Source organism: Malania oleifera, chromosome 7 (genome assembly GCF_029873635.1).
Source record: "Malania oleifera isolate guangnan ecotype guangnan chromosome 7, ASM2987363v1, whole genome shotgun sequence".
Classification (NCBI taxonomy): Eukaryota; Viridiplantae; Streptophyta; class Magnoliopsida; order Santalales; family Ximeniaceae; genus Malania; species Malania oleifera.
The window spans coordinates 63565434-63587857 of NC_080423.1; the positions used below are offsets into that span (position 1 = coordinate 63565434).

Below are 22424 nucleotides of genomic sequence, written 5' to 3' on the forward strand. Positions count from 1 at the left end.
TTTATATGCCTTAATAAATATCAACACTATACTAAATGCAAATCTATCCACTGCTCTTTACTATTTATATTCCTTGATGGATAGATTATATTTTATGAATTGTTGCTTGTTACCTGATTGCATGCTTAGTATAGAATGTCTCCTGCATGGCGGATGCAGTTGATGTGAATTGCATGCCGGTAGTGGATTATAGGTTCTTTCATGTTTCAATTGAACTATATATTGCTTGCTTGAATCTATTAAGTACAGGTTTTATGGCAAAACGTCCAACTTACAGACGATATGCTGCTAAAACTTCAATAGGAATTTCCTTAAAAGTAAAACCTTGTACATAGATGATTATGATAAAATTAATGTTAAAATATTTTTGAAAGGATGAGTGAAAATAATTGAATATTAAATTTCATCCTAGCATAATCATCGAATAATTAGAGGAGCCCAGCTCGATCCCTATAGAAAGAACTTAAAGGATTCATATGCATCAATTCACATTCTTAAATATTGAGGCTCTAATATGGATTGTTCTAAGTTATAAGTACTAGTTCATTCCTTAATATGTTTTTCTAAGATGCATCTGTGGCCTATAGGGATGACCATACTAATCATAATATAGTTGATAAATCATTAGTATGGTTGGGTTAAAAGATTTAAAATGAATGGCTTATACTTTTGACTTACCTTGTGGAATCAATCTTTATGTGTGATGACCTAAATATATATATATATATATATATATATATATATATATATATATACGATTAAAACATAATAATAATAAAATAATAAAAATTGTCATTAAGTTAATACCAATACAGAAGTGTTTTTCTATAAGATCCTTGATTTCATGTTTGATGCCTAAGAAAGACCTTATCTTAGCAGGTGCTCAGAGACCATTGCGGCGCAGTCGCTCCTTGGAGGTTGGCCTAGTCAAAATGGAATTTCATAGGATAAACAGGATAAACACTGTTTGTACACGTAAATAAGTACATATGCATAAAATAATGTTTTGATAGACATAATTTGTAGAAATACATAATAATAATAATAATAATAATAATAATAATAATAATAATATAGGTATCCTATGATGGGCCCACAAGATTGTGTGGGGCTCACATGAGTCCCAAGCTGTGTGGGACTCATAAAATCGTGTGTGGACTATTGGAATCACGTAAGACTCACTTGGGTCTCGAAATTGTGTGGGGCCCACATGAGTTCCGAAGTCGTGTGGGATCTATATGAGTCCCGAAGCTATGTAGGACTCATAAAACCGTGTGAGGACTATTGAAGTTACGTATGACCCACTTGGGTCTAGAAGTTGTGTGGAGCCGACAAGACCATGTGGGGCCCACATGAGTTTTTGAAATTCAAATTTAATTATTAAAAAAAATAATACTAAAACATGACTTAATAATAATAATAATAATTTAAAAAAAAATAAATAAAATAAATAAATAATTAATTAATTAAGTAATTAATTAAAAATTTATTAATTGGGAGTGGTGGCAAACACTCCCACATGACCTCCATCCCTATTACATACCTAGCTCATCCCTTGTCCATTCTTTAATTTAAAAAAATTATAATTTCACTTCTCTTCTTACACTTTTACAAATTCAATTTTCCTCTCCAAAATTTTCCTATAAATAGGAAGTTCATAACCTTCATTTTTCAACAAAAAATTTTCGAAGGAAAATAAATATTAGTGAGTAAAAGAATTAGTGGTGGAGAAAGAATTTTTGCTATAATTAAAATTCTCACTCACCCACTCTTTCCGATCTCATTTTATGAGATATTCGCTGTATTCGTAGCACAAAGTAAAGGAAGAGGTGAGTAAATTTGATTATGTTAGTATTTTTATTTAAAATTCATACCCGAGTTTATATGTAAGTAAATTTCAATTATGTTAGTTAGTTTCATAAAATTCTGTTGAGTTTATTTTTATGCATATTTAATTATACTAGTTTTATTTTTAATACACTTACATTTATTTTTGAATTAAGAAATGTTCTAAACCCCTCGGGTATTTTACATCATTAATTTTTATTCAAGAAAATATTTTTAATACGAAAATTGTGTGGTATGAGTTTATTTATACGTTGTATATTTCACGAAAATATAAGTAAATAATATATGAGTTGATTTTTTTTTACGTTGCGTATTTCACGAAAATATAAGTAAAAATAATATTTTCATGATATTATTTTAATTGTACAAATTATATAATAAAAATATTTTTAAAACCCCTTATGACAAAGAAAGTTCAAAGTTACAGATACTTGGTATCGCAGCTTAAAGTTTAAACGGATCAGAGTGCACCTATACTGTTTACAAAGTGGTTTTATATGGTAGTGGATTTCTCCTGAGTGCACACCTTAGTCGGACCAGGGTTTAATAGGGAAAATCTCACTTAATGTTTACATACGTTGATTTAGTTTGGTCGGTCAGCCAGCTAAGTCCAATTTTCGAGCCGTACAACTTAGTCATAGGGGTAAACATAACTTACGATTAACAGGCCTAAGGGTGATTTTTACAGTATATGTATATACATATTTAATTACGTGTACAGAGTTATTGATGATTTGAAGGTAAAGTATAAGTTTATATGAACATTATTGTGTCTAAATGATGATCTAAAGGAAACGTATAAGGAAAAGTATATATATGTATATAATTAAAAATTATAATTACAGTTTTTAAAGTTAAAAGTTTAATTTAACATTTATAGTATATGATTATAAAATTTTACTGTTGTAGTTGATGGCAAGAGTTTTTATACAAAAAATTTTAAATTTACATTTATTTTAAAAGCATTTTTAAAGTTATAGTATTAAATATTATTTTACGAAATTAAAATATTTTAAAAGCTCATTTTGGCCACACACTAATAATAATCTTATTTACTTGCTGAGCGTCATCTCACCCCAATCATTATTTTACATTTAAGATCCTTTTGAAAAGTATACCAAAAATCTGGCATAGCAAGTGCATGGGCGGGAATAGAAAGAGCTGAGTAGAATAAAAAAATTAGCATAGTATAATTTAGAATATATTTGTATATTTTAGAATTTTAGAAATTTGCATTTTAATAGTTGAGACATATATTTGTAATAAAGCTAATTAGTATTCTGGTAATAAAAATAATTTAAATTTATTTGCATCTGCTGAAAAATTTATATGTAGGAACCCACTCAGGTTTGGGTCCTTACATTATGAGTATAAGTAGCTTATTTCATCTAAGCTATAATTCAAATTGAAAGGGAGAGCATCTAAACATAAAATCCTATTCTGTTATGCTCTTCAATATGTTTAGCTTAGATCTGTTTTGAATCAAGTGTGGCATGTGCTTAAATGAGATGATCTTTGTGAAAATCTTAAGTTGATATATAATGTTTTACCACATGTTGTTTGTGTTTGTCATATGATCTTACATGTAACTGATAAATTTTTTTAGGATCATTATGGTTGTAGTTTTCTAGTTATATGTTAGTACATGCTCAATTGACAAATCATAAAATTTGTGCTTGTTTGTTTTTAAATTAAATTTTTTTTTCAGCAGGCACCCCCAGTATTATTTGCAAATATCAAAGGGGGATATATAGACATATATATTCATTTTAATCCTTTATGACAAGAACTAATTTTAAAACTAAAATTTTTTTCTTGCCTTATTATTACTATATACATATATTGTTTTAAATGGCATAACTAGTTCAATAACTACACATGAAAAATGCATACGAACTAATTAGACTGTTTTATGCCCAAACCTTCTACCGGTTATCATATGTCGTCTGTTTTAAAATCAAATCTTTTACGGGTCTTATGATATGATTTAAATTGCAATGGTTTGAGGATATTTCTAGTTTAACTATGTTTTTCATGTCATTTAAATATTTTAATAACCAGTTATATTGTTTGCTTAAGTGTTATATTTCATACTTTGTCATTCATTGTTGAACTCAAATCAGGTGACTTAGGTACAAATTTATTTTGGGAATTGCTCTATTTTCAAACGATTTGATGCCGAAATTTTCAGAAATCTTCCCAACTTATCTTTTATATCTAAATGATTTTTGCCTTCATGCTATATTTCTTAACCCTTTTTGTTGTTGCCAAAAGGGAGAGAAGAGGCAAAATTGGGTACATTGATAAATTTAAATTGAGTTTTAATATTTTTTATGCATATAGTTAGGGGGAGCCTTTCTTGGCTGTACCCTCTTTTGTATAAAATATTTGTCATCATAAAAAATAGGGAGATTGTTGACCTAATTAGTCATATCCAGGTTTTGATAATGATAAATACACTTGGTACTGATGTTTGCACTCAGGCTTGCATGCAGGTTCACCGGACAGGTGTATTTGAACAGAAACCTACATCATGATGATGTATGGTGATCGCGCAAAAGAATGAAGAAAATTGTGTTGTATTTGTAATTATTTTTATATTCTTTATTCTGGGTTGTAATTTAATTATGGACTGTACCTCAATATGAGTTGTAATAATCTGCATCATGCATAGTAGGTAGATATGTTCAAACATGACCTTAGTTGGACTTTAAATTCTTACACATAGTGCACTAAGTCCCCAATATCAAATAATTTATTAGGGGAATTAACTGGAGTATAATTGAAGTGAAAGGGCCAAATTTTGTGAGTGGTCGGGCGACCGAATCCTTGGTGTTCAAAACACCTCGAGTGCTCGAATCGTGGACCGGTCAGCATGTTGACTTGAGTTCGGCAAACCGAACTAAGATACACGTATCGTCCACGGTCGATCGAACCTGTTTCAGGAACTTTCCCACCAACTCAGCAACCCGAACATCACATTCAAAATAGCCTTGGGTGACCGAACTTCTGAGTTCAGCAAACCGAACTTCAGACCAAGCACCCGGAATGCGGTCTTTTTGAGGAATCGCCTCATTCAGCAAGCCAAACTAATATTCAGACACCCGAACCATGAAAATAACTTTTCTTGTTGTGTCTATTCGGTCGGCTGAACTTGAGCTCAGGCACCCGAAACTTTCAGGTTGGTTTTATTTTTAACCAAGAAAAAAATGGTTAAACTGGGTTAAAATATTAAACTTGTTTAAAATCTTTTTAATAATGCCTCATATGTCCTTAACGGTCATAAAATTGCCCTTGCCTATATATACAAGTTCATTTGCAAAAAGTACCAAGGGATTAGCTAGAGCATTAAAGAAAAATTCTCTCAAAATTCCAAATCTTATTTTTGATTATACTACTCCCATACACTAAAAAACTTTAATTTCTTTGATTATTCAAGTGTTGTGAGCATGCTAAGAGTGCTTGTGCTTCATTCCACTTTGCTTAATACTCTCATTTATTGTGCTTGTTGATTGATTTTAATATTGAGAGTTAAGCATAAGTTCTCCCATTGATTTTATCTAATAAATCTTGTGTGGGAAAATTTAGTGGCTTGTGGGTGCTTGCATTGATATTGCAAGATACCTTAGCCCGTATTTTTGTGTGCAAAAATATTTTTCAAGTCTGCATTCAAACATCTCTTGTGTTTAGTATATTGAGAACATATTGTTGAGTTTGTTTTGAATCATCTTGCTAGCATCTTTTGAAACCCTAAACTGATATTGTGATATTTCATATTGTGTTTCAAAGTCTGCTTAGAAATACACTCTTGATCTCGATTGCTTATTTACACTAAATTGAGTGTTTAGCACACATTATTAAGCACTGAGCATATTTACTATCATTCGTGCTTGCATTATTATTTAAGCTATACTGTGGTACATATCTGCTTGTTTGAGAAACATATTTTTGTGTACACAAATCTATATACATTTGTTGTATTCCAGGCGTGGGCTTGAAGAGGGAGATTAGTCTTTTGGCATAATCCCTGATAGACTTAGACCCGGTTAGGAAAGTTAGGTGCACCATCCTAATAAGGTGTAGGTTGAGGTTGGCTTCACTAATTGACCTGGTTGTAATCGGTGCCGGTCCACCCGTTAAGTGAGCAATAGTGATAATCTTCGGGCTTACGAGCTGAGGTGGGGACATAGACACTTTGGCCAAACCTCGATAACATTTCTTGTGCGTGCTTTTAATTTCTGTATTTTAAATTCTAGCACATGAATGTTTGTATTTTACTATTGTGAATGATTTAGTTTATAATTGCATAAACAGACCCTAGGTTAAGTAATACTGTTGCTAGATTAGTTGAACTTAGGGGAGAAATTTTAAATACCTAATTCATCCCCTTTTGGGAATACACCAAAACTAACACCTTATTTCTCACTTTTTTATTTTCATTTAAAAAAAAATATATTTTTAGGAGTCATACACACATATAATTATGATAATTTTTATTTGAACTGGTGCCAATAGAATGCTAGTTAGTTAATAAAAATAAAATAGGTAGAATGTTGGTATAGTCAATTGGACCTCCTAAAGGTGGTCGACTTACCTCTTTTCTTTACTATTTTTCTTAAGTTCGGTATTGAACCGTTGAACCCATAAAGCTGGACATCAATATTAGTATAATATTATATTGAGTTTCTTTAATTTCACATAAATACAAATGTAAAACCTAAAATTCAAGCTATCAAATAATATTGGTAATTTTGTATGATATATTATTAATAAGGCAGATCTTAGATTAATGATAAGATTACTTCTTTATGACCGATTGATCATGAGTTTGAGTCCAAGAAAACAATCTCTCTACATAAAGATAGGGGTAAGACTGCGTACATTGTGATGATCCTCCCTTTACTCTCGTGAAGCAAAGAGCCTTATGATCCGGAATGTCCTTTTTATATAATATTTTATTAAAATTTATTTAAATTTAAATTATAAAATGTGGAGTTCATGTTGCAATAAGGTTACACTATATTTAAAAGTATAAATTTTAAATTTAAATTTAAGAAAATTAAAAATAAATTTAAATATAATCTTAGACGTCCTTTTTATATAATATTTTATTAAAATTCATTTAAATATAAATTATAAAATGTGGAGTTCATGTTGCAATAAGGTTACACAAATTTTAAATTTAAATTTAAGTAAATTAAAAATAAATTTAAATATAATCCTATATAACTTTGAATGCAAGCGCACCCAATTCCAAACATGTGTTTGACAAAAAGAGAAGGCTGTGGTGACAGAATGGTCGGAAAGGATTTAAAAAATGCAAAATTTTGAAAACTTGGAAGAACCAGTTTTAATCAATCCCTATGGCGATGCTAACATGCGCATCAGTGTACCATTATTTACTCTGACACGCGCATTTAAGCAGCTGCATCCATGACGGGTCCTGCCATGCCAAGAACTGTACACTGTTGAAAGCTTTTTAATGGTGGAATGGCAGAGCATGGGTCGATGAGGCTGATGATGATGATGATCATCTGAACCCTCTTGCTTACTGCTATATAAAATTCGGTTTTCGCTAACATGCGCTTCCTCTTTTGCTTTGGATGCTTCATGTATCCTTGGGTCTCGAGCTCATCCCTTCCCCCCTCTCACTCTCTCTGTGGCCGATGTCCCCCTCCGTAGAGCATGGGCAGAGAACACACTCGAGTGTGCTTTTTCTCTTGGAACTTCTGTGAAGGGTCTCTCTCTCTCTCTCTGCATTGTTTGTCTTGACGTTTTCAAATGTCTCTTGTCGTTGTAGGGGAACAATATGGCGTTTGCAGCTTATCCAGTGATCTCTGTACTCCACAGTTTCCATGTCAGAACCATTGTTTTTCTGTCTTTCTTCTGTTTTTGAAGAACTAAAAATTTCAACAAATAACTGAAACTGCTCTCCTCCTAGACCCATTTGGTGTTTTCTTTTTGGGCTAAATTGTAACTGTTTTGTTCAGAGGAAGTGGCAGCGCACTTCCTCTGAAAAGGTAGATTTAGGGTTTGGGGATTTGGGGTTTTGTTCTTTGGTCATGATGGTCATTGTAGCTTAATAAATTCAGGACAATCGTGGACAGGAGACTCATTTTGTAAAAGCTTTTTTGGGCTGTGCTGATACCTTGAATCACAAGAAATGGTGATGCATGTGGTTTGAGAGAAATGGATTTAGGGTTTGGAGAGCTTGATCCTTTGGTTATCACTGCCATTTTAGATGTCAATCAGTGAAACAGCAAACCCCAATTGAAACTTTAGTTACTTTGTAGGTTTGGGAGCTTTGAGATTTGAAACTCAGTTTGGTCTAGGTCTGTGAAAGAGTAGGAACAGTAGATTTTTTTAGTGGGTATGACGATTATTTGAGCGGAACACATGCAGGAATGTTCATTTGTGTTTGAGATTGTGCGAATTAAATTTTGCTTTTGGTTACTACCAATCTTTAATAATATAATTCGACCTGCATTTGGATTGTTCTCTGCTTTCTGTGCGCAATATAAAGTAGATAGTCTTATTTTTCATTTGGTGCCACCCTATTGAAGAAATGGGTTGTGTTATGTCACGGATTGATAAGGAAGAGAGGGTGCAGATTTGCAGAGAGAGAAAGAGGCTAATGAAACAACTGGTAAGGTTTAGAGGAGAATTTGCGGATGCTCAGTTGGCATATTTGAGAGCGCTGAAGAATACTGGAGTAACCCTACGACAATTCACTGAATCAGAGTTCCTGGAGCTCGAAAATTCCCCCGTCAACCTCGCATTGCCTCCCTCGCCTCCACCTTCCTTACCTCCTTCCCCCCCTCCTCCACCCCCTTTTAGTCCTGATTTAAGAAATTTCGAGCATAATAAAAAGGCAGAAGCTGCCCAAGAAGAGATCATCGAGATTGATGACGACAAGAGTTGCACTCCACCACCACCACCAGCTCCAAACACATCTTGGGATTTCTGGGATCCATTTGGTTCACCACCTCAGCAAAAGAAGAGTGAAGTTGTGCAGGTTGAGGAGGAGAATTGGGCAGAAACTAAAACAGAATTTGAGGAAGAAGATCAAGAAGAGGAAGTTTGTGCTGATTATGTTGTAAATTCGCATCCTGAGAAGGCATCGGCTGTAGAATTGGTTGATGATAATTCATCCATGGTTAGTTGGCATACTAAAGACACTGCTGATATGACTATGGTAGTTTGGGGGACCAGGAAAACACTGGCAGGTATTATTAAGGAGTTAGATGATTATTTCCTGAAAGCTTCAGATGGGGGAAAGGAAATTGCGGTTCTTATGGACATCACCGGAGGTGATGCATTTCTTCATCGAAGTCTCAAAGAAAACAAGAGTAATGCCCTATTATCTATATAAAGCCATTTATCATGCTTGATACAGTGTTTTGTTGCTTGCATTTTTCAGTACATACATAGGTTTGGTGGTGTAAATCTGGAAATGTGAAGCTTTGCCTCATCAACTACAACATTGAATTGCTTTTGTCTACCTATCTTGATGTTTACTTGTAGGTATGTCATATGTGGACAATGCTTTCTTGGAAGAAGCCTTGGTACCTTCTGTTCTTGCGCCCCTCGCAGTTTTGCTGGCTTACTTTAGATTCTGAATTTGGAAATGAATTTAGTGTTTAATTGATGTGGACTATTGCTGAATCAGGTTATTCAGGATTCAAGTTGTCATATGATTTTTTTTGTGAATATGATGTGAGGTACAGTAGAATCTTTGTAAGCATTGGGAAATTATCTGTTGCATGACCTGGAGAGGACTGATACTTTGACACTATTCAAAACTATAATAGGAGTGCTTTTACAGATTTAAATTGAAAACCACCAAAAAAAAACAAAAAAGGGAAATCAACCTAAATCAAGACCCTAGTACTTATCCTTGATTCCCAAGCAAATCAAAATTACAAAACAATCCCAAAAGTCTGCTATCATATCAATCACATATTTCTTATTGTCTCCAATGGTTGTCATCGTCATCTGTTCAAGGGATAATGGTTTGAACATTGAGCTGAAGTCTAGTGTTCTATGGATTCTTAAAGATCTACTGCTTTCATCTTTGTTACCTTGTCCTGTAACACCATTATTGTGGAAAAATTGAGCCTTTTTATTCAAAGGGTCTTCATCAGCATTTTTAAAGGGCTGTTCTTAGTCAAGTGTATTTTACTATCAGTGTCAAACTTGTACATATGGATATTCAAGCTTAATGCATGACCAAATGAATTTTACCCATGGATGTCAATCTTTCATCTAACATTAAAGTTCTTCTCCCCTATACTGAACATTGATAGCTTGAATTTCATCCTTAGCCTATATTTTCTGGCTTATTATATTTGGTTTTGATTAGAGAATTAGCTGCATGAATAATTGACTAAACTTAAATGTAGTATTCATGTATTATTTCGCTTATAGAAGTGGCAGCCCAGTGCACAAACCTCCTGTCAGTCTGGGCTTTTTGGGGGGTTGGTGTGATGCATACAGCCTTACCCTGCATGAACAGCCTTACTCCAGCATTTCCTAAGGCTATTTATGTGGCGGGATTGGGAATGGTGGAAGTGGAACCCATAATTCCCAGGTTGCAGTGAAGCAACTTAACAATGCAGAGAGACTGTGTGTTGAATCACAAGTTTAATAACTATGAGGCTATGAGCCTTAGCCATAAACTGCAGCTCACATTGCCTGCATTGTCAGAGTTTCTACTTTAACCTGATTAATGGGACGTGGGTGGCAGGTTTTGACTGAAATTTCTTTTCCAGTTTTCTCCGTCTGTCTTGATCTTGATTTCCATATACAAATGAATAGAGCTGATGGCATGTCCTTGACTACTGAAGTATTAGTATATGTCCCCTTTTTATTTTATTTACAGTTAATTTTTTTCATATGACCTGGAAAATGTGATTTGAAGGACTGTTGCAATGTCTGTATTTGATTTCTTGGTTTTGTAGTCTAAATTTTATTTATTTTTCCTAATATTTGCATCATGTGCAAGTTTGTACCAGTTTGCTTTGCTAGGCCATTTTTGATAGCTGAACTGTGCTTTGTAAAGTCCTCTCTCTCTTTCTGTTTGTCTGAAGTCCTCTCTCTCTCTCTCTCTCTCTCATTGCATATGCGTGTGTGTGCACATGTGTGCTTGATTGCTTAGTTATTATGTTCCTCTAGGAATGCATGGTAACTGTGTTGGTAACTGTGTCTTTTACAGGGAAGAGGTGCAATTCGGCAAAAGTCTTCAGTGCATTGTCATGGACTTGGTCTTCCAAGTCACTTCAATTCACTAGAGACGCCATAGACCATGGTGACCCTAGTGAACCATGCAGGCCTGGAGCTCATTGTGTCACGCTTGAAAAACTCTACGCTGAGGAACAGAAGCTCTACAAAGAAGTGAAGGTAATTTTAGCATTTTGACTAGCAGTTACCGGTTTAGTGCTTGAAAACTAACAATATCTCTCTTTTCGGAACATTTTATAATTGGATGATACAAACATCATGTGTATGATGCCATCATATAAGTCAATGTTTTAAAAGGTGTTCGTAAGGTGCGCCTTGAGGCATTTTGAGCATAAAATGCCTTTAGGCGTAGCTGGAGAGGTGTAAAGCCTCAAATGCGTACGCCTCAGGCAAAAAATTGTGCCTTCTATGCCTCATTTGGGAAGGTGTACGCCTTTTGGGAGCACCTGATTTAAAAAAAAAAAGAAAAAAGAACAAGCGCAGCCTGATAGGAGTGTCAAAACCCCCCTCTCTCGACGAAGCTTCTTTCCTCCAAGCTTCTATATCTCTTCGATGATTCCTCCAGCTCCCTCTCTCTCTCTCTCTCTCTCTGATTGCTTCCAACGACTCCTCCAAGTTTCTCGTCTCTCTCCGACGAGTCGAGGATCCCTTCCAACCTCTGATCTACCTCCGACGACTCCTGACACATCGTCTCTGTTCAATGACCCCTTCGGAGCTCTTGTCTCTTTCGAAGCTTGCGTCTGGCTTCGAAGATTCCTCCAGCTCTCGTCTCTCTCCGATGAGTCAACGATCCCTTCCAATTTTTGCTTTGCCTCCGACGACCCTTTTTGATGTCTCATCTCTCTCAAACGACCCATTTGAACCTCTCGTCTCTCTCCAGCGACCCTCTACAGCCTCTCGTCTCTCTTCGCAACCCCCTAAACCTCTCTGCTTTGAGATTTCTTCTCAATCTGAGGTCTTTGCTTGAACTAATTCGAGTATTCAACACTCACTGTCTCCAGTGTTGTTCGCAGCAGATTCCCAAGAGACTCTCTGCCACTGTCTCTAAAACTGAAGGTAGCTGCAGTTGGCTTTTGGTTTGTTTCAGTTTTCAATTTTCTCTTCTTTTTGTAATGTTATGGCTCAAGCTTACTTTCTAACATCTATTGTTTGTGTTTGTTAGCTAAAATTGGTCTATATGATATTTAAAAATTATGTTTTTTATTTTTTTTTCTCCATTATTCTAAAATTGTTCTCATTTTTTTACTATATATTTTATTTATTAATTATTTTAAAAAATACAGTCCCAAAATGGTTACGCCTCAACGTCTTAAAGGATTATGCCTCACCTTGCGGAGGGTAAAATGCCTCGTCTTATGTCTTCACCTTTTAAAACATTGATATAAATGGACACTTATTTTGTTAATGCAAAGTTTAGAAAATAATGGGGACTAGAGTTGGATCTTGAACTAATCAATCATGGATTTGGAGTATTCAATCACCCTGCTTCTCTTAGAAAGACATCGCTGTTTGGTTTTGGTTCTTACTAGGAAAATGCATGAATTTGCCACCTCTTGAAGATAGTTGATGCTGCTGAATGTGAATGGTTCAAATGACAAGCATTTATAGCTTATATGACTAACGTGTACTGAATGTGTGGACATGTTTAGAATGAAAAGCACTTGCATGAACCTAACACACTTCATTGGGAATACCTATCTTGTACTTGAAGCACTATCAGTGCTTTTATATGTAATGTAATTAAACCGAGCAGATACATACCACTTAAAAGGTTTCAAGGAAAAGAAACCCCTGGCTTGTGGCAGAGGAAACTGTGTGAAATAATCCCCTGTATAAACAAAAATTTATTTAGAAGAAATTTTGCGAATCAAAGTGGGAAGATGGGTTCATATAGGAAATACGCCTTTCCATGAGAAATGTGCCTTCAAGACACTGCTTTGGCCGTGTACATTGATTGCTATAATCTTTAGCCTGATGCCTGAAAATGCAAGAGTTAAAACAATTGAAAGAAAACGAAAACAATTGGTGTCATCAAAACAGTTGATAAATATAAATTTTATTAGGAATATATTTTCTTTTTCCAAATAAAGTTTTGAAATTTAACTTACCTTTTTCAGTTTTTAAAAATAATTTAGAATACCTCGTAGTTGTTTTTGAATGACATCTTTTCTTGAACTTGGATGATTCAATTGCTTGCTTCGTCCCTCCTTTTGATTGGTAGTCAAATGCTCTGACAGATAGTGAGATCTCAACAATGTGGCTGTTGGAAGGGATAATTTGCACTAAATCATTATTCTTCGTTGCTACTAAACCTTTTTTTTTTGGGGATAAAATGAAGAGATTTTATTAATAAGAAGAAGTACAACAAGGAGCATAAAAAATCCTCTTTAAAAGATACAATAACAAAAAAAAAATAAAAAAAATAAAAAATGAAAACAGCTCAGCTAGTTAATCACACTGTAAATCAGAAAAAAGAAAAACTTTTTAAACATTCTGCTGCAAAAGCCCAGAAGGAGGCCATAGACTGAGTCCCATCCCAAGGCATAATGTAAGACATCCTGTTCCCTGTGAAAATTCAAGCATTCTGCTCCAACTAAATCCCCCACAAAGCTGCAGAAGTTGCACACCTCCATGGTGCCAAACCATCTTTACCCCTTCCAAAACCTGAAAAGGAGATTGACAACAAATCCTCCACTGACTCTGGACACCCCCACCGCTCCCCAAATAAGCCAAAAGGATTACTCCACACCCTCCAAGAAAAGGAGCAACAAAGGAACAGGTGAGAAGCAGCTTCTGAATTTTCAAAACAAACTGATTTTTTCTTAAAACTTGGAGCTAAACTGTCCTTTTGAGTTGCTTTTAAAAGTTGGGCTACACCTTTAAAGAACAAATTCTGATGAAATGTATTTTCAAATTTCAATACCATTGGTCAACAAAGTAGAGGATAGGTGAGAACAGAATCATCTAACTTAGAATTGGTGAGTGTTTATTTTAGAAATGTTAAATGCGAATATTTTGGATATAAGGAAAACAGTCAGGGAAGTATTTGTAGTTTCCTGGTAACTTTTTTTACTTTTATCTTGACAATTCATTTTGTTTTTAAGTGTGAGGAGTGTATTTTCTGTTTTGAGTATATAATAAGAATATTAGGTATAAACTTACGTGTTATAATGGTCTTGAAATAGAAAGATTATCAATTATATTATTGGAATACAGTAACACAAATCTAACGACTGTCCTTTTAGTTTTGAGTTCCACCTATTAAATTGTGGGCATCATTAAATGGGCTGCCTCTTTGGTGATGTTTCCGAAGTGTCCAAGCATCCAGTATACTCATTCAGTATATTGAGTTACACAATCTTTGGGCTCAGCCATGTGAATCTAGTGTACCAGCCTTTGCTCATCTTTTCCCTCAAATATGCTAGCCCGACATATTTTTTCAGCTTCTTATTCCCTAACAGCCGGGTTTTTGGGGCCAGGCAGTAGCCTAACACAGTTTTAGAGCTTTGATTTTTTGGAATTTCATGGTTCAGAACTAACTGCCCATGTCTATTTTTAGTTATATTTTTGTTTGCCTTCCATGAGTGGTGTGTTAGAACAACATACATTGTTAACCCATTCCCTAAGCTTCCATTTGGTTTGCAGAATGGAATTAAAGCAGGAAAGGAACTGAGGGAGGGGTGGAATTAAGGCAGGAATGAAATTGTTTTTGAATTGCAATTACTGCGTTTGGTTAGTAACATGGAATGACTGCGGGAATCAAGATTTTGATTTCTTTCTAACGTTTGGTATTCTTCAAATGATGGCTATAATGGAATGAAAAATGTGACATTAGTTTGTAGATACCCCTAATACACAATTATTTAGGGTCTGTTCCGTATCGTTTTTGTTTTCGATTTTCTGTTTTTGTTTCTGTACAGTGAAAAAACTTGTTATGAAAATTTGTTTGTGGGTTTTCTGTTTCTATTTGACAGTTTTTAGCTATTTGCAAAAAAATTGAAAGCCAGATTTATGTTTTTCAATTGTTTTTGCAATTTGTTGTTAGAGTATTTTAGTATCCAAAATTAAATTTTTTGGATTAAATCATTCATTATATCTATACTTTTTAATTAAAATAAAAATAAAATGATCATTTGAAGTTAATATATAATCAAAATACTACTAACTGCCCATAAAATTTTTAAAAAGTTAAAAATAATAATAACCATTTGCACATTTTTTTTAATAGTATTTCAATTATCATATACAGAAGATTTTTCTTTTGAAGTGAACTTTGAAATATAATAATTAAGTAAAATAATTCTTATAGTTTTTATTTTTGTTATAGTATTTTAAATTTATATTACTATGTACTTTTATTATTTTAATCATGTTTTGTAATTGTTATTTGATTCAAGGACAAAAATGAGCATTTGTTTATTTAAAATTTTAATTTGTTTTAGCTCTAGAAATATTAACCAAACAAGTTGCTGATTTTTCAGTTTTTAGTTTTTGTTTCTAGTTTTTAGTTTTCTTTTTCATAATTTTTCATAGTGATTCCATATAGCCCCTTAATTTTGTAATTTTTCAAATATATGGCTTCATTCAACATTATTTTCATTGAATTTTTCTTTTTTCTTTTTACATTTTTTAGATCATAATATTATTTTCTATATTTTTAAAAATAATAATAAAAAATAGTGTTATGGTTTGGATTTTCTTTTTATTTCCTTAAATGTAACAACAACAATGACAACAACAATAACAATAATAAACTATTATTAATTATTTTTGTTGTTGTTCCTGTTGCTATTATTTTTATTATTACTTTTATAATTGTTTTTATTGTTATTGTTTTTATCATTTTTCTTATTGATGTTATTATTATTTATTTTTATTTTTTTAATATTTGTTAAATTATTATTGCCATTCTTTTTGTTATTATTATTTTTATAATAATAAATATTATTGTCATTGAAATTATTATTTTTATTACTTTGTTGTTATTAGTTTTTATTACTTTTTTATTATGTTAGTAATAATTAGTATATTACTATTTGTTGTTTTTGTTTGATTATTATTTTTTATTGTTTTTATGATAATTAGTATTTTAATAAATGTTATTATTCTTATTTCTTTTGTCGCTATTACTGTTTTTATAATGTTTTTATTATTCTTATTATAATAATAATTAATTTTTCTTCTTGTAATATTTATAATAATTAGAATTAGAAAATTAGAATTATAATAATGATGGCGATGATGATTATTATTATTATTATCAGCAGTTGTACGATTAAGAGACAGTCAACTTGTATTTTGAGAGTTTATTATTTAATATTCATTATAATTGTCTTTGAAGAAGGGGAGCCTTGGTGCTACAGTAGAGTTGTTATCATGTGACTTGGAGATCACAAGTTCAGGTTGTGGAAATAGCCTCTTGCGAAAATGCAGGGTAAGATTGCATACTATAGACCCATCGTGGTTCGCCCCTTTCCCGAACTGCATACGCGGGAGCTTTTGTGTATCAAGCTGCCTTTTTGAGGGTGGGCATTAGATTAATGGTAAGGTTGCTCCTTTGTGACCAGTTGATCTTGGGTTTGAGTCCAAGGAAACAACCTCTTTGCATAAAACAGGGGCAAGCATACACTTTGATGACTCTTCCCTTACCCTTGCAAAGCGTGGTAGTCTTGTTGCCTATGGACACCTTTCTATAATTGTCTCTAAAACAAGGAGTTAGGAACAGAATTGCAATTTCTGCCTATAAGAGGAGGAGTCACCATTCCATTGATTGGGGGAATTTCGATCCCATTCCAGCCTTAATTCCACAAACCAAACAGGGGAGTAACAGCTTAAGCTTTTGAAGTCAAGTGGTACTTTAACAAGGTATTAGAGTTCTAGTCCTCTACGGGTCTTGGTTGGAACCTTGTTACCCTTACCACTTTTTCTTCTTGTCTATTGTTGGCTGATGCACCTTTTTGTTGTGAGGTAATATTGATATGTCCCTCTTTTATAGGGTACTGACCAGATTCAAGAGTTGAGACACAGTATCATACCCATCATAGTTTGAAACTGAGGCACACGTCAGCCCCTGTTTGGAATGTCTTAAAGAGCACTTTTTATAAGTACTTTTCAGAAGAGTACTTTTTATAAGTACTTGTTTCAATAAGTAGTGTTTGGTTTATACCTAAATGAGCACTTATTTCAAAAAGTACTTTTTTGAACTACTTTTTTTTTGGAAAATAAATATTTTCTAAAAATTGTTTTTGTTTAAAAAAAAAGTACTTATAATAAGTAATCCCAGACTACTTTTAGATAAATGCTTTTTCAAGTAAGTACTTTTTCTAGAAAAGTACTTTTCTTTAAGTGGTTCCCAACAACCCCAGTCACTTTACTGTTGCACTTTGAATGTCCAAGCTGATAATGTATTTGGCATAAATTCTCCAACTCTAATATATTCTTATTTTCACGCTTACATTTCTTGTTATCATTTTGTAAAAAAAAAAAAAAAAAAAAAAAGGGCATAAATTCTCCAAATCTAATATATTCTTATTCATGCTCACATTTCTTTTTATCATTTTGTGTGTCCCTAATATCTTTTTGAGCTTTTACCTGCATTTTAAAACTTATAGATATGTTGTAACACAAAGGGTTTAACCAAGTGCCTAAAAACTTTTGGTTTGGTTAACTGGCTCATAATGATTAAGCCAAGTACTTGATAGTAGGCTTACCTAAGCTAAGAAGCCCCTTAATCTTCCCTCTACAACATGTGAGATTGGGAATTGGGGGTACCACAAACCCCACCCCCCTCAAATATGCGATGTCCCCTTCTCCCCATGTCATGGATCTGGTCTCACCACTAGGCTGCGATGTGGGATTCTGGTGTATCCACATGTTTTGTTGATTCTGCTTGCATGCTTGCACCTGGCATAGACTCCTAGAATTTGATGTTTATTTTGCCATTCCACCTTAGGGATTTCATAATCTCTGGAAAACTGTAAAAATTGATGTTCTGTTGATGTGAACTACTCTCATGTTAACCGGGTTATACTGCAGCAGCTCCTGCATTAAAAACTTTAATGGATATCTCAATTTTTGTTGTCTAATCCCTTATTTTATTTTTGATAGAAAAACTTTATCAAAAACAGAAGAATAAATGGTTATGAAAAAGGAGAATAGGAATCCTCATTCAAAAGATAAAGTAAATAAAACTGCATCATTTTAGTAAAGGACTCCAGTCTCTGATGACTTCTTGAAAACTACAACCCTTGAAACAGACTGCACTATAAGCCCAAAGACAAGCCAAGTACTGAATCCTGTCCCAAAGGGATCCCACTGATAATCTCTTACCAGGAAAAATTCTAGCATTTCTTTCCAGCTAAATTCCCCACAACAAGCATAAAGAGCACACCTCCACAACCTTATAACATCTGTACCTTTCCCATAACCAATAAAAGAAATAGTCAACAGATTTTCTGCTGATTTTGGACAGACCCACATTTCACCTTGCAACCCAAAAAGTGTATTCCACCTGTTCGAAGAAAAAGAACAATGAATAAACAAGTGAGACACATCCTCTGAACTACATCCACACATGAGATACATATCAGGTAACACATCTTTGAAGGCCTCCAATTCTAAATATGGCTGGTGTTAAGTCTATTAAAGGCCACCAGCCAAACAAAGGCCTTTATCCTAGAAAGAACTTTAGCCTCCCAAATACCTTGATAGAGAGGAAAATCACATCAATCTAAGTAAGATGAGAAAAGAACGATTACAAGATTAATTCTTCCCAAAAATCCAAAGACAAAATCTTCCATCTCTCCTATTGTAGATATGGCAACACCTTCTAGTAAACTGAGTAAAGAAGAGAGCTCCATCTCCACTTCTCTATCATTCAAATCCTTTTGAAGTGAAGATCCCAAGAAAAGGAATCCCTTTCAAAATTAAGAGAGAGGAAATCACATTGTTATGACTAGAAGAAAGACTACAATTGAGCAGAGGAAGATAATGGTGCCATCTGCAAACTGCAAATATGACACTACAACCTCCTTTTGATCCACTTCAATACCTCTCACAACCCCTCTATCTACCACCCTATCTATCATTTTACTGAACACATCCAACACAAGATAATGGATCCCCTTGCCCAACTCCCCTAGAAGAAGTAAACCGATCTTTAGGCTGCCAGTTAATAATTGCTGAAAAATAAGCATTAGACAGACACCCCCTAATCCAGCTCGTCCACCAACTCTAAAGCCTTTCCTCCTAAGCACCCTATCCAAGAATTTTCAACTCACTCTATCATACACTGTCTCAAAGTCTAATTAACACACAATGCCACTCTTCTTTCTATAACATCCTCCACTACCTCAGTTGCTACTAAGATAGTATCCACTATCCACAATATGCCCTCCCTCCCACAAAACCACTTTGAGCAGGTCAGCAGGAGAAATAGTATCACTAAGGACATAACAAAACCTATTAGCAAGTACCTTAGCTATGATCTTATACATGCTAGATGCTAAACCAATAGGCCAAAAGTCTGTAACCTTAATTGACTTATTCTTCTTAGTTCAAAAGTCCGTAACCTTAAGTGACTTATTCTTCTTAGGCACTTGTGAAATGAAGGCAGAATTCAGTCTTTCCCCAATTTACCATTACCATGAAACTCTTAACAAAATCATCATTAAATCCCCCTTGTACATCCCAATAATCCTGAAAAAAAAAAAAGCTGTATCAAACCTATCAGGCCCTGGAGTTTTATCCCTCTCAAGACTAAACACTATTGACCTAACCTCCTCAAAAGGGCCTATTTAACCAAGACATGGACTCCAGTCCAAATCCTCAATCATGAGTAATCCCTGATGTTCTCTACTGCATTTTTTGATATTTATTGAACTGTTGAGTAAAACAAAAGTAAATGAAAAAATGATGAATTTCAGCAGTTCCATGGGATGACTCTTGCTTACAAATGCCATACGGTTTGTTTTTACCACTGTGATAAAATCATGGTACATTCATAATATAGAATATCCTCAATTACCTGACAGTCTAAAACCTGGCTATCTTTGAGGATTTGTGTATTTCTTTTTTTTTCCCTGCCCAAGATGTCTCAGAAAAATGCTGGCCCAGAGGCAACATTCCTGCATGTTGCGTGGAGTGGGGACACTGTTTAATAATGAATTGCTCAAATATGCTTCTTTCTTCATATGTCCTTGTTGGTGAATTTATCCTTGTTTCCTATTGGATGTTGTTATTATGTTGTGTAGGAGGAAGAGAATGCCAAGTCAGAGTATGACAAGAAATCATTCTTACTGCAAAAACAAGAAGATGAAAATTATGACTGGACAAAGACTGAGAAAACTCGATCCAGTGTTGAGAGTTTGCAGTCTGACATAATTTCCCTGCAACAATCAATCAGTCAGACCTCTTCATCTATATTAAAGCTCATGGATGACGAGCTGTATCCTCAGCTGATTGCAATAACATCTGGGTAAAAGTTGTGGACTTTGATATCTATACTGATATTTTTTTTTAACTCTTGGTTTCTTTCTACAATAAGGTAGACTTTGCAGATGTTTATGTAAGACAAGCACTTTGTTTATTTCTTTTTTGTGGGAGACCACATAGAAAACAGGTTAGTTGTTAATCATATTATACAATTATAATAATATTATGCACTGTTTCAATCTCTACTATTAACAAAGAGAAAGCAGTAATGGTGTTTCCATGTGCATACTTTTCCACATTTTGCAAAGATTGTGAAACTTTCCTCTTTATGTAATGATCACTATTAAGTCAAGTGATTAATCTGTGTAGTTACTTTTGCCTACCAATTCCTGCGCCACCCCCCCTCCCCCCCGGCGGTGGGGCGGGGGCACCCAAAAAAAAAAAAAATATTTTCACACTTCACATTCCACAAAATAGAAAAAATTGAAACATCTTGTTATCTTTGCATGTGATATAGCACATGTTGGGGGTCCTTATATGCAATCCTACACGTCACGACAACCAACCGAGTACAACCCCACCTACAATATATGAGCAGGCGATAGTCAATCAAAAGCAGGGCCAAGAGCTCTTGCAAAGCACATGCACATGGTTGGCAATGCTAACATACTTTGACTATCATAAATGTCACACTTTTTTTGTTCAACTGTATCATTCTATTGTTTCCTCAATAATGCTAAAATAATCGGAGTGTTAATGCGGTTTTGGAAATGGTAAAAGTGACTTGATTTCAATTTTCAAGAAAGAGTTGGAAATCTGGATGCAGTGAATATGGAGAAAGCAGGTTGATGGCCACCTGAAGTGTTTATTTTATAGTTGGCACGTGGTGATTTCTGAATCTAAGTTTTTATTTAGATCATTAATAGGGGCAATTTCTTGTTTGTTTGTTTTTGTTTTTGTTTTTTTTATGTATAGTTTTCTGATATTTTTTTTACAGGATGATGCACATGTGGAGAAGAATGTATGAGTGTCATCACGTTCAAAATCATATTTCCCTGCAATTGAATAATCTCAGCAATCATCAGAATATGGACCCAACTACTGAATACCATCGGCAGGCTACTGCTCAGCTTGAAACTGAGGTCTCCTTCTGGCACAACAGCTTTTGCAAGCTCATAAAATCTCAGCAACAGTATATCAATGCCCTCTGCAGGTGGGCGCAACTAACTAAATGCCTTGCGGATGATCATCAACGGAATTGTTGTTCATCTGCAGTTTGTACCCTCTGTGAGGAGTGGCAGGTTGCCCTTGACAGATTACCTCATAAGGTACGTGCTTCTACCATCCAGTCATATATTGCTTAAATTTACCAAGGTTGAAGTCTGAGTTGTGATGAATATGATGAATCAATTTCATACCTATGCACATGGTTTACCTTGTATAGTGGTTGCTTTTTTCAGTACGTTTCAACCATTGTTAGGACTTAAACTTGGGGCTCAGATGTTATGCCTATGGTCAAAATGCAACTTGAATGTTAGGTATGAGCAAGACTTAAATTTTGATTTCGATGGAAATTTCGATGGTCTCAATTTACGGAAATTGAAATTTCAATTTCGATTTAAAGAAATTACGGAAATTTATAGTAAATGATGAAAATTTACAATATAAAACTTTAGGAAATATTAGAATAGATGATTATGCTTAATATGATATCAAAATACATTAAAAAAATGCATATATGACGAGTTTTTTGTGTGTAGCTGCATATCGCGAAAGAAACTATGAATTGAAGAACATTCAAATGATTATAAAGTTTTGAAGTTATTCCTTTAAGATTTAAGGCAACAAATTATCATTTAAACAACTACATTTTCAATAGAAATTATACATTTAATGATCTAATA

The 22424-nt window shown here is 34.0% G+C and overlaps 1 protein-coding gene across 2 annotated transcripts in view; it reads left to right on the forward strand.

The window, feature by feature from the left end:
* The first annotated feature begins 7103 nt into the window (after positions 1–7103).
* The window catches only part of LOC131160056 (protein ALTERED PHOSPHATE STARVATION RESPONSE 1), a 37691-nt gene continuing 22370 nt past the window's right edge, over positions 7104–22424 (forward strand). The window contains exons 1-5 of one of the 2 annotated variants that reach the window (XM_058115368.1): positions 7225–7586; positions 8459–9197; positions 11063–11247; positions 20340–20563; positions 21518–21848. In XM_058115368.1, coding sequence (XP_057971351.1) covers positions 8483–9197; positions 11063–11247; positions 20340–20563; positions 21518–21848 — 1455 coding nt within the window. In that variant the 5' untranslated portion in view covers positions 7225–7586; positions 8459–8482. Of the gene's footprint in view, positions 9198–11062; positions 11248–20339; positions 20564–21517; positions 21849–22424 lie in introns of both variants that reach the window. The other variant, XM_058115367.1, reaches the window with a different exon arrangement.